Here is a 22089-nt window from a genome sequence, read left to right on the forward strand (position 1 = left end):
CACCGTCAGAGTTGGTTCAGGATTCTTTTGCTATAAAAATAATGGTGATGCTGGAAACTGGAAAATGCTGGATGGAGACTAGTCTGAATTGGGTTATGAAGCCGCTGTTCGCTTAACGCTTCACCTCTTCCCATTGTACTCAAGATTGCTGGCCGTGAGTCATTCCCAAATCCCTAGCGAGCCACGGAGGCATCCGCGGGAGGGGGGCGGAGTTCCCCCGTTTCCGGCTTCTCCTGCCCAATCTCGGACTTCGCCGGGACCCGTATCGCTGGGGACTCACCCACCTCCAGGAGGCGGCACCCTGCTAGGGTGATGCTCGGCCCTTCTCTCAGACCTTCCCAGAGGCGCAACAAGGGTGACAGACACCCAGCACGTGGCCTCTTCGGAGAGCTTCCGCCCAGCCAACGGGAAGTGAAGCCTTATTCCAATATATAGTGTCCGGAGTTTAGTCGCCAACAAGGTCATGGTGTGGAGAATCCATTATATTGGAATCCATATATTGGTCCGGTCCTTCCTGACCTCAATCTCGGAACTGTAACAAATAATAATAATAATAATAGTGAGATAAAGGAAACACCAGGGAGGGAAATGCTAAACTGTGAGCTGCGACCATCATGCAACGCTTCTAAATTTGCATTTCCCCGCCTCCTCAATGGTGCAAAAGCGTCAAACACGCTGGAGGTCCCCTACGCGTGCGCGCGCAGGTTGCTTTTTATCGATTCGCCGGAGGCGTAGCATGCAAAACAGACGTATGCAAATGAAATAAAAAGGGGTTGGCCCGTGGAACGTTCCCCGGGAGCAGGAAAAAGGCGCTGTTTGCAGCCGCGTAATAGCTGCAAAAAAAGAGAAGGCAACGCGGAACAGGTTGGTTGGAAAAGCGGGTTAATGCATAAAAATAGGAAGGGAAATCGATGGAAAATATTGCACAGAGCGGTAGATTCAAAAAATAAATAAATAAGAAGCGGGAGGCAGATCACCAGCTTGCTTGCAGGCTCAGATGTTCAGGATCAAGGAATTAGGGAAGTGGGCTGGAGGGGGTTAAGAGGCCAGGTCGGGCAGGGCAATTCAGATCAAGAGCTCAGCCCCAGAAGAGCCAGGGGTGGGTCCTGGGAAATAATACACACCAGTTGATTGACTGATTATCACCATATCTTTAGTTTTTATTACGATTAGCAAGGTTTGGTCACGCTGGGGGGTCGGCATCACCGCGGTGGCTGAGGAATCCGGACTTCCCCGAAGTCGGGTTTCTATCTGCGGGATCACAGTGGGGCGGAAATGGTGTCTCGAGGGCATGTGACGAATGCATTTCACCGCAGTTGATTTGAAACAGTCCTCCTGGGCCAGATAAATGTTGGTGAAGTTCGGTAGGTAAAGCACAGGTGAAACCCGGCAGAAAGACCAGCGTGATGATTGCAGCAGGAGCTTTTTCATTGGGTGCATGAAACGCCTTCTCGTGTGAACATAACAGCAGTGGTTTGCTTGTGTGTGCTTGTACATAAGAATTGTGAACATCGGGGCCATAAAGGCAGTGATGTGCAAGAGTTACGGCTGGTGACATTTCTGTGTTTGCTTCATTTCGGTACCTTTTGGCCACCATGTTTACAATTCCTGTTCCTGTGCAGGAATTGTAAACATGAGCAGCATTGGGTGCCAGCCTTGTTGGGCATCTGCCAAGCCCAGGAAGGGCCCCTCTGCTAATCTTCTCCTCTTCCTTGTCCTCTCCCGAGTGGGAATGGGACCCAGAGAGAGGGGAGTAGCCACAGACTTCCCTGTTGTGGCTTCATAAAGGTCTGAGGGAAGGCAGAAGGAGGGCCTGACCCAGTGCAGCCAGGGAGTAAATACCACCGGCTCCTGACAGAAATGCCAGTGGCTTAAGAGATCTGTTGGGGCAGCCCACCCTGCTTCCCTAGGGTTCCTTAAGTCTGCCATCAACCTGAGAGGACTTTGCATCATTTGATTTAGTATTTTAAAATTGCATCCTGCCTGGTAAGCCTTGGCAGAAAGGCAGTCCGTGGCACAAAGGTGTGCCCACTCAGACAGAACAGCCCCATTGGCTGTGCCCGGCCTGAACGCCCCCCCCCCCCAAGCAGGAAGTGATGTTACAACTTTCCACACATACGGCCAAGTGGGCTCTCAGTGGCTTCTGTTGCAATATTTTTTTTGGTCTATACCTGTATAAGGTGCCACAAAACTCTTAGTAAGTATTTGCCATAGTAAGGCATGTAGTTCTGAAGCCTGTGCTTGAAGAATCATAGACTTGTAAAGTTGGAAGGGACCTTAGTCCCAACCCCTGCAATGCAACTGTCTCATATGGGGATCAAACCTGCAACCTTGGTGCTATCAGCACCACACGCTAACCAACTGAGCTTCTTGCTGTAGAGGTCATCTGCAATGATCCCCAGTGACACTTCGGCTTCCTTGTTTAGGTGATTGTGTGAGGTGTCGACTCAGCCTTCTTTGCATGCTCTGATGCCGCCGCAGGGATGAGACGGAAGCGGAAGGCCCCCGGGCGCCAGAATGGGGAGCCCAGCACTGCCGGGGCTGAGTTGGAGCTGCGCTGGGAGTGGGAGACCCCTGGCAACAGGTGGCAGCAGTTCTTGCCTGAGCAGAGCGAGATCCTAAGCCAGGCAGCCCGGTGAGTTGGCACAGGAAGCTGCTTAATATTGGGAGTCGGATCACTGGGTCCCTAGACATTGGCTGGCAGCATCTCTCCAGGGGTTGAGGGTCCCCAACCCTATTTGGAGATTCTGGGGATTGTGGCACTCCAGATCAACCTTTCTCAACCTTGGGTCTGCAGATGCTGCTAGACTACAGCTCCCATAACCCCTGACCAGTAGCTAGGGATGATGGGAGTTGTAGTCCTACAACATTTGGGAGGGGGCGGTGGTTGAGAAAGGCTGCTCTGGATGCTGGATGACAACTCCCATCATTCCTCACCTGGGAAGTTCCCTTATACCAAGCCAGACCATTGGTCCATCTAAGTCAGTGTTGTTTTCATTGACTGGCAGAAAGGATCCCCCTACCCCCCCCCCAAAAAAATCTCTATTTGGAGATGCCAGGAATCGAACCTGGACTCTCAGCATGTGGAGCAGATGCTCTCCCTCTGAGCCAGGCCCCTTCACCACATTAGTGCTCCCATTGTTGACCCCCACACATGGAGAAGGCAGGCCAAATTGAGTCAGGGCGATGACATTGGAGGCTTCTGCATTTCCTACAGAGCCGAGAAGCTCTCTGCGGACATTGGGGAGTCCTGTGTGGACCTGCGCAAGATGCTGCAACGGAACAAACAGACGGGGCTGGAATCGCGTGTGGCTGCAGCTGTGCGGGATCAGGATTCCTGTGAGCAAACTTTTAATTTTCTTGCATTTTCTTAGTGGATCCCGCCAGTAGACCAAGATTCTTTCCTTTCCCATGGGCCAACTTTGACAGATGAGCAAGGCCACACACCTGTCAGTCGCCTGATGTCCTTATTGTCAGGAGCTATTCCTACTCTCGAGTAGGACCTTGGCAGAGACACATGCCTGACTGGCATGTTCCCTCCATCCTGGTCAATCGTTCGGGAGCTTCAAAAGCTTTCTTCTGCCCAAACATCACAGCAACCGATGCCAACAGATATCTGCACACTTAGGGATCTGCAGAGTCTTCGCATCTTGCGTAACAGACCTCAGCAACTCAGCATTTTGGCTAATCTACTTTATTTACATATAAACACACAGAGAGCACTGCAACATGGCTCCCTCTCTCTCTAGCATCAGACAGCAAAGAGAAAAAACAAAGGACAATAGTCCCACTTCACGGAACACAGTAACACAAACATCCTGTCTCCGTCGCTTCCCACTTTGTGGAGTCAAAACATACACCGTCATGTGATAGACAACAATCCCATGACTGCAATCATGGAGCTGGAATTCTAACACTTATGACATCAGGCAAAACTTCAGAAAGGCCACAGTACACGCCTTCAAAGGGGTTTGCTATGAAGTCCATTTACAGTTTAAACACTGAAAGCTTCCAGGGGTCTGGTCTGAAGTCATGCAGTGATGCAACTGCTGTGAGGAAGCTGAGTAGGTCGGTCCGTCTGGTCGGCACATGGATGAGAGACAGCCTGGGAACCTCCATGGATCCCACCATGAGTTCCTGGAATAAAATGCAAAGTGCTTTTCATGGCGCTTTCCCTGGCTGCAGCACCACCTACAGCGTCACACTCCAAATGCGAGACAGGTTTGCTGCTCAGTGCAGACAGGGACGTGTCAGCAGGTTAAATGCAGCCCATGTTGGGTGGCAAAGCCTCATTGGGCAGTGTGGGGGCATTACTGCAGGTTTTGGCCCTTAGCACAGGGATGGGGAACATGTGGCCCTCCAGACCGTGTTGGACTACAATGTTCATCATACCTGACCATGCTGCCTGGGGCTGATGGGAGTTGGAGTCCAGCACCATCAAAACCACCCCTCTTGTGCCCTTTGCCCTGAAGGCAGGGGTTCCTCTGGGCACATGTTCATTTGCCCATTTCTCCCCACTGAAGGATTGCTAGAAAATGCCTCTAGTCCCTTAGGATTTGCTTTGCCAGGTTTTGACCAAGATATCTTCTCTCCTCCTGCTTTCTGCCTGCCACTGTGCTGGTCCAGATTTTGTTTGGTGCTGGCAAGGAGATGAAGAAGGTGAGTGGCTTCCTTACCCTGTGGACACCTGCCTGGCCCTGCAGGCAGCCAGGAATGGCCATGGAGAACCCACAGTGGAAGTGATGGTTGGGCGGACACGCTACAAGCTGGACACAGGTCGCATGGTGCAGACCAACAGCCGGACCGGGTTTGAACGTCTGATGGAACGCAGGGAGTCAGGTACAAGGATGTAGGGTTTTACGTTGGTGATAATACTTTGCATTCTTCCAGTCCTCAATGAGGCTTCAGAGCAGCGTTGCAAGAAAGGCCAGCAAGAAAGGTTGGGAATCTCAGGCCTGTGGACCTAGCTAGCATGCCCGTAGGAATCTCCCTGTGCCACAGCCCTGCGTTGCACCCACCTTGAATGTTTTTGCCAGGCCAAAATATTCCCTTCCAATAATGCCTTTTCATTGCCCGGGTGCAGAACGGAGAGGAGGCGGGGCTGAAATGGCAAAATTAACAGTGAAATCAGGAGGACATGTTGACAGAGTGTTTAAGGAAGAATGGAAACAACTGATGGATTATCCATCAAATTATCACCCATATATGAAGTCACTGGCAGGATTTGAAAAATAAGCAATGGATTACTGAAATAATTAACGGTAGCAGGGTTTAGACAACAACAATATACCATATTTTTCGCCCTATAGGGCGCACCGGCCCATAGGGTGCACCTAGTTTTCGGGGGGGGGAGGAATAAAGGGGAAAAAATTATTTCCCCCTCCAAGGCCCAGCTTCCCCCGACCCCAGCCCCCAGAACAGGCTGCTATCCCCAAGCCTAGGGAGCCCAGCGGGAACTCCCGCCGGGCTCCCCAGGCTTGCGGAGAGCTGCCCGAAGCCCGGGGCGCGCTCCGCTGCGCTCCCCGGGTTTCGGGCTGCAGGCTGCTGTCTGCAAGCCTTGGGAGCCCAGTGGGAACTCCCAAGGCGTGCGGATAGCTTCCTGAAGCCTGGAGAGCGAGAGGGGTCGGTGCACACTGACCCCTCTCACTCTCCAGGCTTCAGCGAAAGCTTGCGTTCGCCCCATAGGATGCACACACATTTCCCCTTCATTTTTGGAGGGGGAAAAGTGTGCCCTATAGGGCGAAAAATACGGTATGTGTTATAAAACAGCTAATAAAAAGAAGTTTAAAAAATCAATAATGAGGAAAGGAGGGGTGGGAAGTCAAGAGGAAACTTTGTTTAAAAATGTATATGATGATAAATGTTTTGAAATATTTTTGGAAACTTCATAAAAATGCCTTCTGATCAGCAAGTCCTAGGCTCTGTGGTTTAACCCACAGCACCACCCGCATCCCTGGGAGATATATAGATGGGGATATATTTATGCCAAGGTAGAACTAGTTCATAGCCTCCCAAAATCTCTTTTATACTTTTCAGAACCTGCAACCAGCAGGCCTGCTCCACTCTGGACTTTTCTCTCTCTTTCAGACGCTGCAGAGACTGAGGACGGAGGATCCCAGCCAAGCAACAGCATCTCAGGGACCGAAAGCCCCGTTCCTGCTAAGAAGGCCCGGGGCGGAGGAGATACCGCAGCATCTCAAGGAGACGCAGATAACAAGGGTAACAGCCAAATGGAACAGGTCTTAGTGGATCGGCCTGTCAGCCAAATCCCCCAACAACTTGAGCCTAGCAGCTCAGACCTTGGGGATATAAGCAGGTGGTGATTTATAGCATGAACTGAAGCACCTCTCCCAGGAGGCTGCTGGCTGTGTTTATTGCCGGAACGTACTGCCTGCTTTTAAGCAGCTCGGGATTAATGCTCTCAGGAACTAGAACCGTGTGTATTTTTAAAGAAATGCCGAGGTTCTTAAGAGGCTAGCTAGTAGCGTCGTAGATGCCAAGTTTGTGAGGGATGGGGTGAATTTAATCGGCACATCTGTGCTCCAACCCACCTCCTCCTTTCCCCCCGCAGAGGCCGTGAGGACGCTGATAGTGAAGGGAAAAGCACCCGTGGATCCAGAATGCTCTGCCAAGCTGGGCAATGTAAGGCACCTACTGGCATGAATGGAAAACCGTTGGCCTCTAGTTTGCTGAGACTACCATTCCTGACCTTCGGCCTGTCAGTCTGGGGCTGAAGGGATTGGGAGGCGAGTACCACCTTGGCTAAGCCTCATAATAGCAGCCCCTCCTGACTGAAAACATGTAAAACGCACGTTCAAAAACAGAAGGGAGGTGGTTTTTAATTTACAGCTGTAGCTTGGTTCTCAAACTCTGTTCCAAAACCAAAGCGTTCTAAAACCAAGGGACACTTTCCCTTAGAAAGTACTGCAAAATGGATTAATCCGTTCCAGATTTTTAAAAACAACCCCTAAAACAGCAGTTTAACATGAATTTTACTAACAAGACCCTAAATTGAAAGCAATAAACAATATACTGCAGTCACGCAATTAATAATAATAATAATAATAATAATAATAATAATAATAATTAATAATACCTTTATTGTCATTGTACAACCTGTGTAGCTGAACTGGGTACTACACAGTCAGAATAACAAACCAAAAAGAGCCACCAAAAGGCAAAATAAATAGCAAAAACAGACAGACCTTAGTGTAACACTCAAAACAGAAGCGTGGCACTCAAACAGAGCAGGTTGAGCTTCTGGAAAAAGTTCGCAAACTAGAACACTTACTTCTGGGTTTCCAGTGTTCGGGTTCCAAGATGTATGAGAACCAAGATACTACTGTATTGTACTACTCTTTGAGTAACAGGGATGGGCCTTCCTTATGGCCTTTCAGATGTTCCAGTCTACAAATTCCCACATATTGCCCCAGGGCTGTTGACAGTTGGAGCCCAACAACAAGGTCAGTGGTGGGGGATGACGACAAGTACCTCCATTCTGAAGTCAAAGTTTACCAAGGACTTAAGAACAGGCATGTTGGGCCACAACAGTTGGCTGGTCAATCTAGCTCGGTAACTCGATGCCGCTGGGCTAATTTTTTTTTTTTAAAGGTTAGCCACCCCTCCTTACGCTATTTTCTAATCATTTCACTCTGAAAATAACCATCTTTTTTCTTCTCTCTTTTCTGCTGCTCTTCCTTCCCAAACAAGGCCCATGTTTATTGTGAGGGAGACGACGTTTACGATGTGATGTTGAATCAGGTGAGTGGGCTTGTAGGCTACTTTTCGCCTGTATTTTAATGGATCGTTAAACTTGATGCCTGTATAGCACAGGGTGATGGAAGCAAACGGGGAGACTCGTGTTCAAATCCCATAAACCTTGAGCCAGTCTCTCTGCCTAACCTACCATTGCAGGGTTGGTGTGAAGATTAAACAGTTGCGGGGAGGGGAGGTATATATACTTTGCTTGGGGAGGGAGGGCATCACTTGCTCACGAGGAGACACTTTTCTCAAATTGCACAACAGCCCAGATCCGGAGCTTTGGGGGCTCTGGAGTTATTTGAGATCAGGAAGTGGCTTCACCTCTTCCTCTGACAGCCGCAAGTGTTCTTCAGCAGATTCCCAACTGTGGTTCTAGGGGACCCTGCTTGCTCCTCAAGTTCCTCAATCTGTGGAGTATCTGCTTTATCCTCCAAGGACCCTGTAGCAGGTCAGGGCTAGGCATGACTATAACATATGCACCAGATGAACTTTTCCAGGGAGGGGTATTCAATAAATGTGGTGCTGCTGCCACTGATCTGCTCTCACCGTCTTCCTTCTCCTTGGTTCCTCCCAGACAAACCTCCAGTTCAACAACAACAAATACTACCTAATCCAGTTGTTGGAGGATGACAGAGCCCGGAACTACAGCGTCTGGATGCGTTGGGGGCGTGGTGAGTCGGGAACGTGGGGGCGATCGTATGACACAGTCGCTGAGGATGGAGCCCCTAGAGGCTGTATAACATTTGGAGTTGTATCCAAAGTTAGTCATATTAAGAGTAGGTAAAGGTAAAGGGGCCCCTGACCACTCAGTCCAGTCGTGACCGACTCTGCGGTTGCGGCGCTCATCTCGCTTTATTGGCCGAGGGAGCCGGCGTATAGCTTCCGGCTCATGTGGCCAGCATGACTAAGCCGCTTCTGGCGAACCAGAGCAGCACACGGAAATGTCGTTTACCTTCCCACCAGAGCGGTACCTATTTATCTACTTGCACTTTGATGTGCTTTTGAACTGCTAGGTTGGCAGGAGCTGGGACCAAGCAATGGGAGCTCACCCCGTCACGGGGATTCGAACCACCGACCTTCTGATCAGCAAGCCCTAGGCTCTGTGGTTTAACCCACAGCGGCACCCGCGTCCCTATACTCAGAGTAGCCCCATGGAAATCAATAGACATGGCTTTCTTACTTGCATTGATTTCAAAGGGTGTGCTCAAAGTTGAACCTCTGGTTGCTCATGATGGCTTGCAACAAGATGGGAAATCTCACTTTCAAGTCTTGTTTGTGAGCTTTGCCCCAGCAATCTGGTTGACCACTGTCGGAGACAGAGCATTGGATTGGCCCCGTATAGCCAAGCAGTTCTTATCTGCTTCCCCCATTCCAAAGTGTGTGGTTGTGGCTCTGTAGAAACCATCCTTTGGAGCCACGACTCTTGGACTTCCTTCACAGCTCCAGAAAGCAACACGTCGTCTCTTCCACTGTCCCACACTCTATAATGGTGTTTTTTTCTTAGCCTTCCCCCATTCTCTCTTTGTCTCTTTCCTTCTCAGTTGGCAAGCCGGGTCAGCACTCGCTTGTGAGTTGTGCTGGAGATTTAGCTAAAGCCAAAGACATCTTCACCAAAAAGTGAGTCACATTGGGAATTTTGGAGGTATTCCCCCATCCCATCCAATGCCTGCCCTCCTTGAACTGGTCTCGCGTCTTCTTTCCTCTACCTCTTTTAGGTTTTTGGACAAAACCAAGAATGAGTGGACCAAGCGTTGCAGCTTCCAGAAGGTTCCTGGCAAATATGATATTCTCCACCTGGACTATGAAGCCAATGATGCAGTGAGACTTCAGGGAGGGAAAGAGCAGGGAGGGGAGGTCTTGTGGCTGAAGGATGCTCTGCCTCATAATCTTTTGCTTTACATTCTTTCCAGAAGGAGGAGAAAGCTGCCTCGCAGAAGACAGCCTCGTGCCCCAAGCCTGTGTCACAGCTGGACCCACGAGTTCAGGCCTTGGTGGAGCTGATTTGCAGCATCCGTACCATGGAGGAAATGGTGGTGGAGATGAAGTATGACACCAAGAAGGCTCCTCTAGGCAAGTGGCCCTAACTTGTCACTTTTATATCTAACTTAGTTCAGGAGCTCTAAAGAGAGAAGAGCGGCAAGGAGGAAATCTTTTAATACAGAAATCCGGAAACCACAAGAGGGGAGAGTGTTCTCATGCTCGAATCCAGCTTGTGAGTTTCCCACAGGCATCTGGTTGACTACTGGGTACTGGATGGGCCATTGGCCTGATCCAGCAGGCTCTTCTTGTGTTCTTACGTTTGGAGTGAAACCTGGAAGCAAATGTCTCATACTATATAATAAAACCCTAAGGATGTCGTCACGCTACAGTTCTCATGGCTGCCAGTAGACTTTGGCCCTTTCTTTCTCCTTCCCCTACAATAGCGGCGGCAGCAAAGTGTAAAGGGAGGGGTGAATAGTTGTGGTTTAGGCAAGGGGGGGGTCATGTAGGTGAGTGGGATGCGCAGGGGTGGGAGCCCCTAGTAGTTGTTGTTTTAATTCCACTGCTCTACACCATTGGGAGAATTGTTGCTTTCCATTTCATTTCAAATGGGCTGCATGCCTGGGCAAGTTAAGGCATAAAGCCCAGTAACTTTTGGGGGGCAGACAGAAATACCTTGGGCTGAGTTCCTCTCTCTCCCATGTCCCCTCCAGGAAAGCTGACGGCTGAACAGATCAGCGCAGGGTACCAATCGCTGCAAAAGGTAGAGGCGTGTCTCAAGCGGAAGCAGACCGGCCGTGCCCTGGTGGAGGCCTGCAATGAATTCTACACGCGGATTCCCCATGATTTCGGGTTAGTGCTGCCGGGTCAGGGGCAACCCTCCTTACCTTGGGCTCCCAGTGGCTCAGGGATGGGACTCTGTTGTCTCTCTATACTCAAAATTCCATACAGCACTGTGCACAAATATTTGGTGCTTCTCAGCCCCCTTTCCAAGTCATTCGTGATCATGCAATATATGCCTCCCCCACACCTTTCTGCCACGATGTGGATGCAGAAGGAACAATTGCCTCATCCACCAGGCTCTTTTTATGTTGTCAACAACAACAATCTTCTGCGTGCTTTACATAGGCACATAAGAAAATATTGATCAAATCAAGCATTAGAAACTAGAATAAGGTGTCCCAAAATATAGATAAACTCAACAGTTTTAAACCAAGTATATATGGTAAAATTCCCAGCGTGGATAGGCATTCCTTAACAAGGTTCGTAGCAGCTGTTGAAAACATCAACCGTGAAGGTACCTGCCTAATATTTCATAACTGGGGAGTTGCAGAGAGCAGTTGCTGCCACACGAAAGGACCAATTCTTTGCAAGTGCAGAACAGTGTTTATGGAGTGCAAAACCCAATGCATGTATATACCCCTCCCCTTCGTTTCTGCAACCTTTCCTAAAGTCTGTGCCCCCACCCCGATCCCCTTTTGCAGACTGAGGACTCCTCCACTGATCAGCACAGAAGAGGAGCTGCAGGAGAAGGCCCAGCTGCTGGAGGTAAGAGCGCTCAAATGCGCAACTGAAGTGGGGGGAATGAATGGGATTCCCCAAGTATCTGGCCAAGATCATGCTAGGAAAGGGAATTTCATTTTATATATATATATATATATATATATATATATATATATATATATATATGCAAGGAAGAACCGCAATAACAAAATAACCCATAAGATATAATTAAGGCTATGACATAACATATTCTTTCTTTATTCTTCATTCTTATTTACTTTACTAATAATCTCAACAAAATTGTAAATATATCTTTTTAAAGGAAATTGAATTTCCGCCCCATGCAAATTTGGAGCAATGAGTGACTGGGCCTCAAGCCTCTTAACTCCCCTCATTCCAGATGGGGGGTGGGTGGGAGAAGGAACTGGTTGAGACTATCCCAATCAATCAATCAATCAATCAAACGGACAGAAGATGCCCACCATGGATGGATCAATTTAGGTAGTGCTGGTGGTCCTGCTGTCCTGTGAAAACGCTCCTGCCACTCCCGCCTGCTTTCCTTTTGCCCCTCAAGGCTCTTGGCGAGATCCGTGCTGCCATTAAACTGGTGCGGTCAGAGCAGCTGGACAAGGAGCACCCGCTGGACCGGAACTATCGCGGCCTCAGCTGTGAGATTCAACCTTTGGAGAGGGATAGCCCTGACTTCCCAGTATGTGGGGGAAGGGGACTGGGCCGGGGGGGGGAGAATTCCCAGGAAAACTCTGCCCATGCTTTAAAAAAATAAAAATATTTGGGGAGTTGTTGCTTCTCCTCTGATAGTTCCCTACTCCTTCTCAGGTCTTAGAGCGCTACCTGTTGTCCACTCATGCTCCCACCCACCAAGATTACACCATGACGCTGCTGGAGGCCTTTGTGCTGAACAAGGAGGGCTCCGATCCAGACTCGACCTTCCGCTCCGACCTCCCCAACCGGTAAGTGGAAGGAGCGGGGTGGGGGGCGAGGAGAGAGACACCCCACTTGAGCCTGTTTTTATTTATTTATTGCATTTATATAGGCCACCTTTCATCCAAGTAGCTCAAAAGTGTGGCCTACATACCCATCCTGGATAGCTCAGTCGGTTAGAGCATGGTGTTGCTAACCCGAAGGCTGCAGGTTTGATCCCCGTATGGGACAGCTGCGTATTCCTGCATTGCAGGGGGCTGGACTTAGATGGCCCTCAGGGTCCTTTTGAACTCTACAGTGCTATGATTCTCTTCTCACAACAACAACAACAACCCTGCGAGGTACATTAGCCTGAGAGCGAGCAACTGGCCCAAGGTCTTGCAGTGGGTTTCGTGACTCGAGTGGGGATTCGAACCTGGCTCTCATGAGTCATATCATTCTTGAATTGTAGAGTTGGAAGGGGACCCCCAAGGCTCATCTAGTCCAACCCCCAGAAATCCTAGCCCAGCACTGTAACCTCTAATCCAGACTTTCTCAACCTGTGGGTCCCCAGATGTTGTTGAACTACAACTCCCATCACCCCTAGCTAGCAAGGCCAGAGCTCAGGGATGATGGGAGTTGTAGTCCAACATCATCTGGGGACCCACAGATTGAGACACCATGCTGGCTCTCAGCCTAGAGATCCCCATTGTGATTCTCTTCTGGGCTTCTTCCCCTTTCTCAGGACACTGCTGTGGCACGGATCGCGCCTGGGAAACTGGGCAGGGATATTGAGTCACGGGTTGCGGGTGGCCCCCCCGGAAGCCCCCGTCACTGGCTACATGGTGAGTCTCCCCACTTTGTCCTCTGCTGAGCTCTTGGCCTGTTGCTCCTGGCTCACCTCACGGCAGGGCTGACTTACTGACCTTCCTTTCACTCCCTTCAAGTTTGGGAAAGGGATCTACTTTGCTGACATGTCCTCCAAGAGTGCCAACTACTGCTTTGCCACCCGTGAGAAAGACGTCGGCCTGTTGTTGCTGTCGGAGGTGAGATCTGCATCCCATTTTGGGGGGAGGGGGCAAAGAGCGCCTGCACATGTAGACTACAAGTCCCATCAGCTACGGGTTTTATATGTAACTGTGTTTTTGTAATATTTCATTTTAAGTTGTCTTTTGTTTCTTTACAGTTTTTTTGTGTGTGCACTGCTTAGAGGTGTTTTAAAACTAAGTAATAAAAAAAATCACAATTTATATGCACACAAAAAAAGGGCAGACGAAATTAACGGACTATGCAGAATTAGATAAAATGACAGGAAAGAATCGAAACCTGCAGGATCAGAGATTCTCAGAGGACTGGAGTAAATATGTGAATTATTTGAAAAACAATCAGCACATTACGCTAGTAGGACTGCAAAAAGTTTTGTAGGGAGGTCTATGCGAAATATTGCAGAGAAAAGCATGAAGAGAATTATTAATGAAGGACTATTAAAAGTAATAGTAAAACTAATGAAATGCAGATTAAGTGATAAAGACTGAAAAATCTTCAGATGTGGTGGGTGGAAGTCCAAAACATTGTATAAGATAAGAAAATATGTTGTATGTTTTTTGGAAACTTTATGTAAAAATTAATAAAAATATATCAAAAGAAAAAAGGGGAATGAAGGTGTCAGGGAACTGACATCTAAAGCGCCGGAGGCGCAAAGGCTCACTGAGGGTGAGAGAGCAGTAGCAGCGGAAGAGGGAACCAGTAGAGGGCGAGCAAGAACTCCAAGGGAAAGTGAGTCGGAGGGATGGCTCAGAGACGCTTCAAGCGAAACCAGTGGGGAGGTCTCAGGACCTCCTATAGGGACACCCACACCTCGACGGAAACTGTCACGCCGAGAGGCCAGACGACGTGTTTCCGTTAAGGAGCTTTTATGTTGGAAACGTTTCCGAAAGCAGCCACTTTCGGATTCTACTAGTGATTGACGCAGCCATGCTGGAGGGGCTCCGTCACAGGCAGAGGTTTGAAAGCCTGATCAAACTCTGAGGGACTTGCATTTTACGCACAAGCAGCTCATCGTCCCATCACAGCAATCCGAAAGTCTCCGAAAGCCAGCTTGTGCAGGGAGAAGCATCATGAGCAATCCAGCCGGAACCGGGGAAGCAGGAGCAGCTGGAGGAGGTCCAAGCCTGGAAGAAAGGTACAGGGCGTTGGAGATCCAGTTGGCGCTGCAAACGGCGAGGCTTGAGGAGAGGAGGGCTCAGGATGCAGAAAAGGGAAAGGAGAAAACCACCCCGCTCGCCAGAAAGGTGCCAGGATTGGTGCAGAAATTCGGGGGGGATCCCAGGAACTATCATGCCTTTAGAACAGAGATGCAATACGCTCTAAACTTGCAGTTTGATGACTTCCCCGATGAGGAATCGCGAGTGGCGTATGTGATTGGCCATCTCGAATCCGGGGCGAAAGATTGGGTTAGACCCCTGATGGCAGCGAATAATGAGATCTTAAAGGACACGAGGAAGTTTTTTCGTGCCATGGACCTGATGTTTTCCAGCGATATTGAGCAGGGGGTGGTGCGAAGGCAGTTAATGGCTTGCCAGCAAGGAAGCAGATCTGTCCGTGAGTACTGGACTGAATTTACCATGTTGATTCACAAATTGGGGTGGGACCTATCGGCGGAGCCCATCCAAATGCTTTTCGAAGAGGGGCTTTCTTCAACCGTCAAAGATGAGCTTTCCCGGGGCCCCAGGGCGGAGTCTATGGACCAGTTAACCAAATCTGCGCTGGCCATAGGAGCGCGCCAGGAGGCGAGGGCTATGGAAAAGCGGGAAGGGAAAGGAGACCGTTGGAGGGAGTTCCGCATTCCAGACATTCCAGAGCCACCTTTCCCGCCGGCAGAGCCGATGGAAGTTGGAACAGCGCGGGCGCGCGCAGTTTCAAATCCCAGTGAAGGGCGGAAAAAGGAGGGAAAGAGCGCCAAGAGATGTTATCTCTGCCAACAGCCAGGGCACTTTGCCAGAGTTTGCCCACAAAGAAAGGAATGGCAAGGGATGGCAGGAGCTGTTGGGGGAAAGGAAGAGGAAGGCAAGGAGCAAGTAAAAGCCAACGCCTGGCTGCCACCGTTGGGGCACAGCAGCCAGGCCAAAGAGCAATGAAAGTGCCCATGCCAGAACCCCCCAGACCCGCTTTAGTGATAGAGGTGTTACTAGAACTGCCAAACGGACACCCACTAAAGGTCAAGGCGCTTTTGGATTCAGGCAGCTCCTGTAATTTCATGAGTAAGGAGTTTGCAGCTGAGCACCAGATACAGACTATCCCTTTAAGTAACCCCTTGCAGGTGACTACGATTGACGGCAGAGAGCTGTTGGGGGGAGAAGTTAGCCAACAGACTGTCCCGATGATAATGAGAGTGGCAAGGCACACCGAACAGATAGCGTTTAATGTGGCCATCCTGGGAGGAGCGCCCATCATTTTGGGGATGAGCTGGCTGGCGCTACACGATCCGCTAGTGGGCTGGCATCAGAGGGTGGTCTCCTTTGGGTCAGCGCATTGCCTAGAACACTGCAAGGAGGGGAAGGTTTCGGGAGGAGACAGAGTCACCCTAGCGGGGATGGAAGTGATGGACAAAGGGAAGGTGCCCCCGCAATACGCAGATCTGAGCAACGTATTCAGCGAAAGGGAAGCAGACAAACTGCCACCGCATAGACCCTTTGACTGTCAAATCAACCTACTCCCAGGGGCCCAACTCCCAGTAGGCAAGCTGTACGCCATGTCAGACAGGGAGATGCAGGAGCTGAGGGAGTTCATTGACAAAAACTTGAAGCGAGGTTTCATCAGAGAGTCCCGAGCGGTGGGGGGCAGCCCAGTGTTCTTTGTGGACAAAAAGAACACAGACAAACCGAGACTGGTGTGTGACTTCAGGGCCCTCAATGCAGTGTCGGAGCCCCTGGCTTTCCCTATGCCCCGAATTGATGACATTTTGACCAGAGTAAGGAAGGGAAAGATTTTTACAAAACTGGACCTGCGGGGGGCGTACAATCTGATACGCATAAGGAAGGGAGATGAATGGAAGACCACCATGTTTACCCCGTTGGGAGCCTTTGAATACCTCGTTATGCCCTTCGGTCTACAAGGGGGCTCCGCGTGTTTTCAAGCTTTTATAAACCACGTTCTGGGACCTTTGCTCTACAAGAATTGTGTGGCCTTTTTAGACGACGTGTTGGTGTATTCGGAAAATGAGGAACAGCATGTGAGGGACGTTCGAGAAGTGTTGGGCAGGCTGCAAGCCAACCAGCTGTGGGTGAAACTGGAGAAGTGCCAGTTTCATACCAAGGAGGTGGAATTCCTGGGGTACCGCTTGTCAGACAAGGGATTGGCCATGGATCCAGGCAAGGTCCAAGCGGTACTGGAATGGAAGACACCGAAGACCAAGAAGGACGTGCAAAGATTCTTGGGATTTGGGAACTTTTATCGGAAGTTCATCAAGAACTTTGCCCACTTGACGGCGCCCATCACCGACTGTCTCAGCAGCAAGAAGAAATTTGTTTGGACGGCAGAGGCGGATCGAGCCTTTGAAGAACTGAAAAGGGCTTTCGCCTCGGAAGAACAACTTCTGCATGTGGATTTACGAAAACCCATGAGAGTGGAAACAGATGCATCCGACCGGGCGGTAGGGGCGGTCCTTCTTCAACCGGGGAGGAGTGCGTCGGAGTGGAGACCGTGTGCCTTCTTCTCGCGGAAGCTGAATAAGTCCGAGAGGAATTACACGGTGTATGACAGGGAACTACTTGCCATTCACGAAGCATTCCGGAGGTGGAGACATTTATTAATTGGGGCACAACACAAGGTGCAAGTGTGCACCGACCACAAAAATTTAGAGTATTGGAGAACAGCTCGAGTGCTCAACCAACGACAAGTGAGATAGGCACAGGAATTCTCCAAATTTAACTTTGAGATTTGTTATGTGCCAGGCCCAGAAAACGTCAGGGCGGACGCGCTCTCACGCAAACCAGAATATTGGGAAGGGGAGGGGGTGATCGAAGAGAGACATGTCATCCCGGAGGACCGCTGGGTGTGTGGGGCGGCGATGGTGGGGCAACGAGAACTGGTGGAGGAAACGGAAAATGATGAATATGCCCAGGATAAGCTCAGAGGTCTCAGGGGGGAGGGCGAGAGCCCCGGAGGTTTTGAGGAAAGAAATGGGGCATTGTATTACAAAGGGGCACTGTATATACCCGAAGGTGAATTGAGGGGGAGAGTACTCAAGCAGTTGCATGATAGCCCCACGGCGGGACATTTTGGGCAACACAAGACCATGTGGTTGGTTACCAGGGAATTTTGGTGGCCTAAGGTGAGGGAAGATGTAAGGGAGTATGTAAGAGGGTGTGACCAATGTCAGCGAGCCAAAGGGGAAAGAAGGGCGCCGGCAGGGTTATTAGAACCTTTACCCACACCAGAACGGCCTTGGGAAGCGATATCAATAGATTTTATGACGGATCTGCCAAGGTCCAAGGGGAAAACAGCCATCATGGTAGTAGTAGACCTGTTAACTAAGATGTGCCACTTTGTAGCATGCTCACATGCAGTCACAGCGGAAGAAACGGCGAAGTTGTTTGTGGAACATATCTTTAGGTTGCACGGGGCTCCCTCGAGGGTGATCTCAGATCGAGGCAAACAATTTACTTCCAGGTTCTGGAGGAAGCTCATGAGCTTGTTACACGTGGAAGTCAATTTTTCAACTGCCCGGCACCCTGAAACCAACGGGCAGGCGGAAAGGGCAAATGGCATTCTTCAACAATATCTTAGGTGTTATGTCAATGACAGAGAGAACGATTGGGTCGAAAAGTTGGCGTTGGCAGAATTTGCCTACAATAATGCGGAGAATGTGTCCACAGGGATGAGTCCCTTTTTGGCTAATTACGGGTGTCACCCCAGGGCATTTCCAGGGGAAGGAGGGGAGAGATGGAGCGTCCCAGCGGCTGAACATTTTGTAGAAGAGATGGAAGCCATCCATCAGCAGCTCCAGCTCAACTTAGAAAGGGCTAAGGCACAATATAAGAAGCAGGCAGACAAGAACAGAAGGGAAGGTGAAACCATAAGGGTGGGGGATCAAGTGTGGTTGTCAACCCAAGGGTTGCCGTTCAAAGGGGGTTGTAAGAAACTGAGGCCCAGAAGATTGGGACCCTTTGAGGTGATTCAGCAGGTCAACCCGGTAGCTTTCAAACTCCGATTACCCAATCACATGAAATTGCACCCAGTGTTCCACAGGTCGTTACTGTCACCATACAGGGGAGGAGGTGAAGGGGAGCACGTCAGGGGACCAGCCTTGGAAGAGAGGGAACGCCGCAACCATGTAGCGGAAATCCTCGATTCCAGGTGGAAGGGAAATCAGGTGGAGTATTTAGTGGCGTGGGAAGGGGAACCGGAGTCAGAAAACACCTGGGTAAGTGCGCAGGAAGTCAATGACGAGGTTTTAACAGAAACGTTCCATCAAAGGTTCCCGAGGAAACCTCAGCCGATAGCAAGGTTTAGGAGGGAGTATTTCGGCACCACCGATGAGGAAGAGGAAATGGAAGGGTTCGCGGAGTCGGAGTTGGAAGAGGGAGTGGACTCTGATGACGAAGAGTACCTAGAGAGTAGGAACAGCAACAAGTGGAAGGAAGTGTTCGCGACGTCGGAAGATGAGGGAGGTTCTTTCAAGGGTTTTACCTCCTCACCGCCAGTAGGAGAGGAGACGGGAGGGGGTGAAGGGGGCCCTGGAGGGGAGGTGGATGTCAGGGAACTGACATCTAAAGCGCCGGAGGCGCAAAGGCTCACTGAGGGTGAGAGAGCAGTAGCAGCGGAAGAGGGAACCAGTAGAGGGCGAGCAAGAACTCCAAGGGAAAGTGAGTCGGAGGGATGGCTCAGAGACGCTTCAAGCGAAACCAGTGGGGAGGTCTCAGGACCTCCTATAGGGACACCCACACCTCGACGGAAACTGTCACGCCGAGAGGCCAGACGACGTGTTTCCGTTAAGGAGCTTTTATGTTGGAAACGTTTCCGAAAGCAGCCACTTTCGGATTCTACTAGTGATTGACGCAGCCATGCTGGAGGGGCTCCGTCACAGGCAGAGGTTTGAAAGCCTGATCAAACTCTGAGGGACTTGCATTTTACGCACAAGCAGCTCATCGTCCCATCACAGAAGGGGACTGTAGTCCAAAATAACTGCTTGCCCCAGCTCTAGCCTTTCCTGGAGTGTAAATAAGTACATAAAGGACTCAGGGTGGGGCAGCCCCGTGATTCAAATTTGCAGAGTATAGGCCCAGTTTAGGCTGACTTTCAGAAGGGAAGAGAGACTTTGGCTGGCAGGACTTGTTCCTGAGTTGAGGAGTGACAGTGGGGTGTTATGGGCTCTGTAGACGGGGGATGGATTGAACCCTCTGACTAGCCTTTAGCTTACTGGCAAGAACTGCTGGTTCAGTACAAATTAGCCATAGTGGTTAGAGCATCTGACTAGGACCTGGGAGAGACCAGGGTTCAAATCCTCACTTGGACCAAGTCACTGCCTCTCGGCCTAACCTACCTCACAGGGTTGTAAGTGAGATGGGGGAGAACACTGTCCCCCACTCTGAGCTCTTTGGGATCCAAATGCAAGAATTGATAACTACCGTAATATTAAAACAAGTGCCTCTGTGCAGTTAAGATGGCAGTGAGCTGAGATGGCACTACCCCATACATTGCTTACAGGACAACTGGACATATTACATTAAAAAAACACCAAACAAAATGTTAAAATAACTTTTAAAAAGCGCAAGGGAAAGGGGGAGGTGTGCCTGGGCCAGACCTGGGGCTCAATCTTTTAAAACCAGTATCCCCAGAACCCATCACCGCCACATATTCCTCCTCCTTCTGATCGCTTCTCAAATTAGAGGCCATTTACAGGAGTTCAGCTACAGTGTTTTAAATATTGAAGTGATGTATGCATGAGCTGGGGATGAAGTTCTGCTCTCCCGCCTCCGCAGGTAGCTCTGGGTGAATGCAACGAACTGTTGGAGGCAAACCCTGAAGCGGAGAAACTGCTGACCAGCAAACATTGCACCAAAGGGCTTGGCAAGATGGCGCCGGCCCCGGCCAACAGCACGACACTGTGAGTTTGGGCTGGGTGGAGGAAGCCTATCTGGCTGAAAATTCAAAGGCTGTCCTTAAGGCAACAGAGAGATTTGTGGACCAGGGCGTTTCCATACATCTCTGAATAAATAAAAAGATTCCTTCCGGTAGCACCTTAGAGACCAACTAAGTTTGCACATGAAAGTTCATACCAATAACAAACTTAGTTGGTCTCTAAGGTGCTACCGGAAGGAATTTTTTAATTTTGTTTCGACTACGGCAGACCAACACGGCTACCTACCTGTAACAAGATCTCTGATTAAAAAAACTCCTGGCGCAGGCAAGGAACATGGGTGCTTGTGTGCAACATGAATTTCTAAACACTGTGTTCTCTTTTTCCTTCCCTGGCAGCCATGGGGCTCTGGTCCCCCTGGGCCCTGCTGCAGAAACCGGGGTGGTGAACCCCAACGGCTACACCCTGAACTACAACGAGTTCATTGTCTATGACCCACGGCAGGTGCGCATGAAGTATCTCCTCAAGGTGCGCTTCAATTTCACCCAGCTCTGGTGAAGTTCAGCAGGCGACGCAGAGGACGGCAGCAGAAAAACCACAGGCCTCGTTTTTTCCCAAGCTGACGTCTCAAGTGCCTTCAAGCTGAGAGACTTAAGAACTTGACCTCCTTCCATAGAATTTTATTCCTAGAGTGCAGTTGATTAAAACTTGATTTAATACACTGGCCTTGTTAAGGGAGTTGACGAAGGCACCCCTTTTGTAGAAAACAGGCTATGGTGTTGTGTTAGGAAGACTGTGGAACAACTAAGGCCTTGGAGCAGCAGTGGGCTGTAGGCCTGCAAAGCCTTTCTCAAGTCGTTTCAAAAGCCCTTCCCACCCTTGGGTTTAAGGTGCGTCACCCATTTCCTCACCCTTCTAAGCCCACAACTGCTGTTTCTGCAGATCGGTCAGTAGTAACACGCCTTTTTGGATGCTTGGAATGTGCTCTGGAATCACCTTGAAGCAAGACAGAGGGTGAAGGAAGGTGATGCCTCAAGGACCTTGAAACAGTGGGTTGCAAAGGCACAGGTGCCTCCTTTGCTGAGTGTCAGGGGGGTACAGGACTCCCCTTCTTGCTATATGTCCCTTCCCCCTTCTTCAATAGTGAAGAAAGGTGTGAGAGACTGGTTGTGGAGCGGTGGTCTCAGTCTCTACTGGCATGTTCTCTTCCTCCCAGGTAGGCATGCAATGAAAGAATGGGGGCCCTCTTGTCTCAGAAAGCTTCCCTATTCCATGCCTTAAAGCAGATTTTCAGTCCAGGAGGTCTCTCTTATTACCCAAAAGGCAATTTTGGTCACACAAACCCTTTTATCAACTGCATAGGATGTCACAGGGGGACAAGTAAAAAAGGTGACCTGGCCAAGCCAAAAGGAGCTTCTGAAGTCTTGCCACAAATCACAGGGACTTTCAAAGATGCCCCTATGCTGCGCCTTGAAGGCCCAATATCCGGGCTTCAAAGCGCAGCGCCAGCCCTCGTTGCCATTTCCCAGCCCTGCTGCTTCTCACTGTTTACTAAGTACAGGTTCTTTAGCACAAAGGAACACAAAAATGATTGACATTGCTTCATTTTATTTCTTAATTGACTTGTAAAATAAGGAAAGGCACACTAGCAAAATAAAAACACTATACAGAAGGCATCAGTGGTTGCAAATTTGTCATCACATCACAGTATTTTTGAAGGCAAAGGGGGCGCAGGGGAAATCTGTACACACAATAGATTTAGCCCTTCTGAAACTTATTTTTCACCTCTGTGGTTAGGTAGAGGGGAGCTACAAAGCTTGACAAGGCTTCAAACCCAGACTCCA

At 49.9% G+C, this 22089-nt stretch overlaps 1 protein-coding gene across 2 annotated transcripts; it reads left to right on the forward strand.

Annotated features, from left to right (window-relative positions):
• The first annotated feature begins 707 nt into the window (after window positions 1–707).
• PARP2 (poly(ADP-ribose) polymerase 2) lies at window positions 708–21917 on the forward strand. Of its 2 annotated transcripts, none has more exons than XM_081883632.1 (19): window positions 708–864; window positions 2427–2635; window positions 3218–3339; window positions 4627–4839; window positions 6088–6219; window positions 6572–6642; window positions 7711–7761; window positions 8336–8432; window positions 9303–9378; window positions 9477–9579; window positions 9672–9831; window positions 10455–10593; window positions 11226–11289; window positions 11819–11953; window positions 12082–12215; window positions 12911–13010; window positions 13113–13211; window positions 20148–20272; window positions 20644–21917. In XM_081883632.1, the coding sequence occupies exons 2-19, from the start codon at window positions 2484–2486 to the stop codon at window positions 20801–20803; spliced, it is 2133 nt and encodes a 710-aa protein (XP_081739758.1). In that variant the 5' UTR covers window positions 708–864; window positions 2427–2483; the 3' UTR covers window positions 20804–21917. The 2 variants fall into 2 exon arrangements, with proteins under 2 accessions (XP_081739758.1, XP_081739759.1); XM_081883633.1 differs by lacking the exon at window positions 708–864 and adding an exon at window positions 1115–1364.
• The last annotated feature ends 172 nt before the right edge of the window (window positions 21918–22089 follow it).

This window comes from Podarcis melisellensis (genome assembly GCF_964234715.1).
Source record: "Podarcis melisellensis genome assembly, chromosome: 13".
In the NCBI taxonomy this organism is placed as follows: domain Eukaryota; kingdom Metazoa; phylum Chordata; class Lepidosauria; order Squamata; family Lacertidae; genus Podarcis; species Podarcis melisellensis.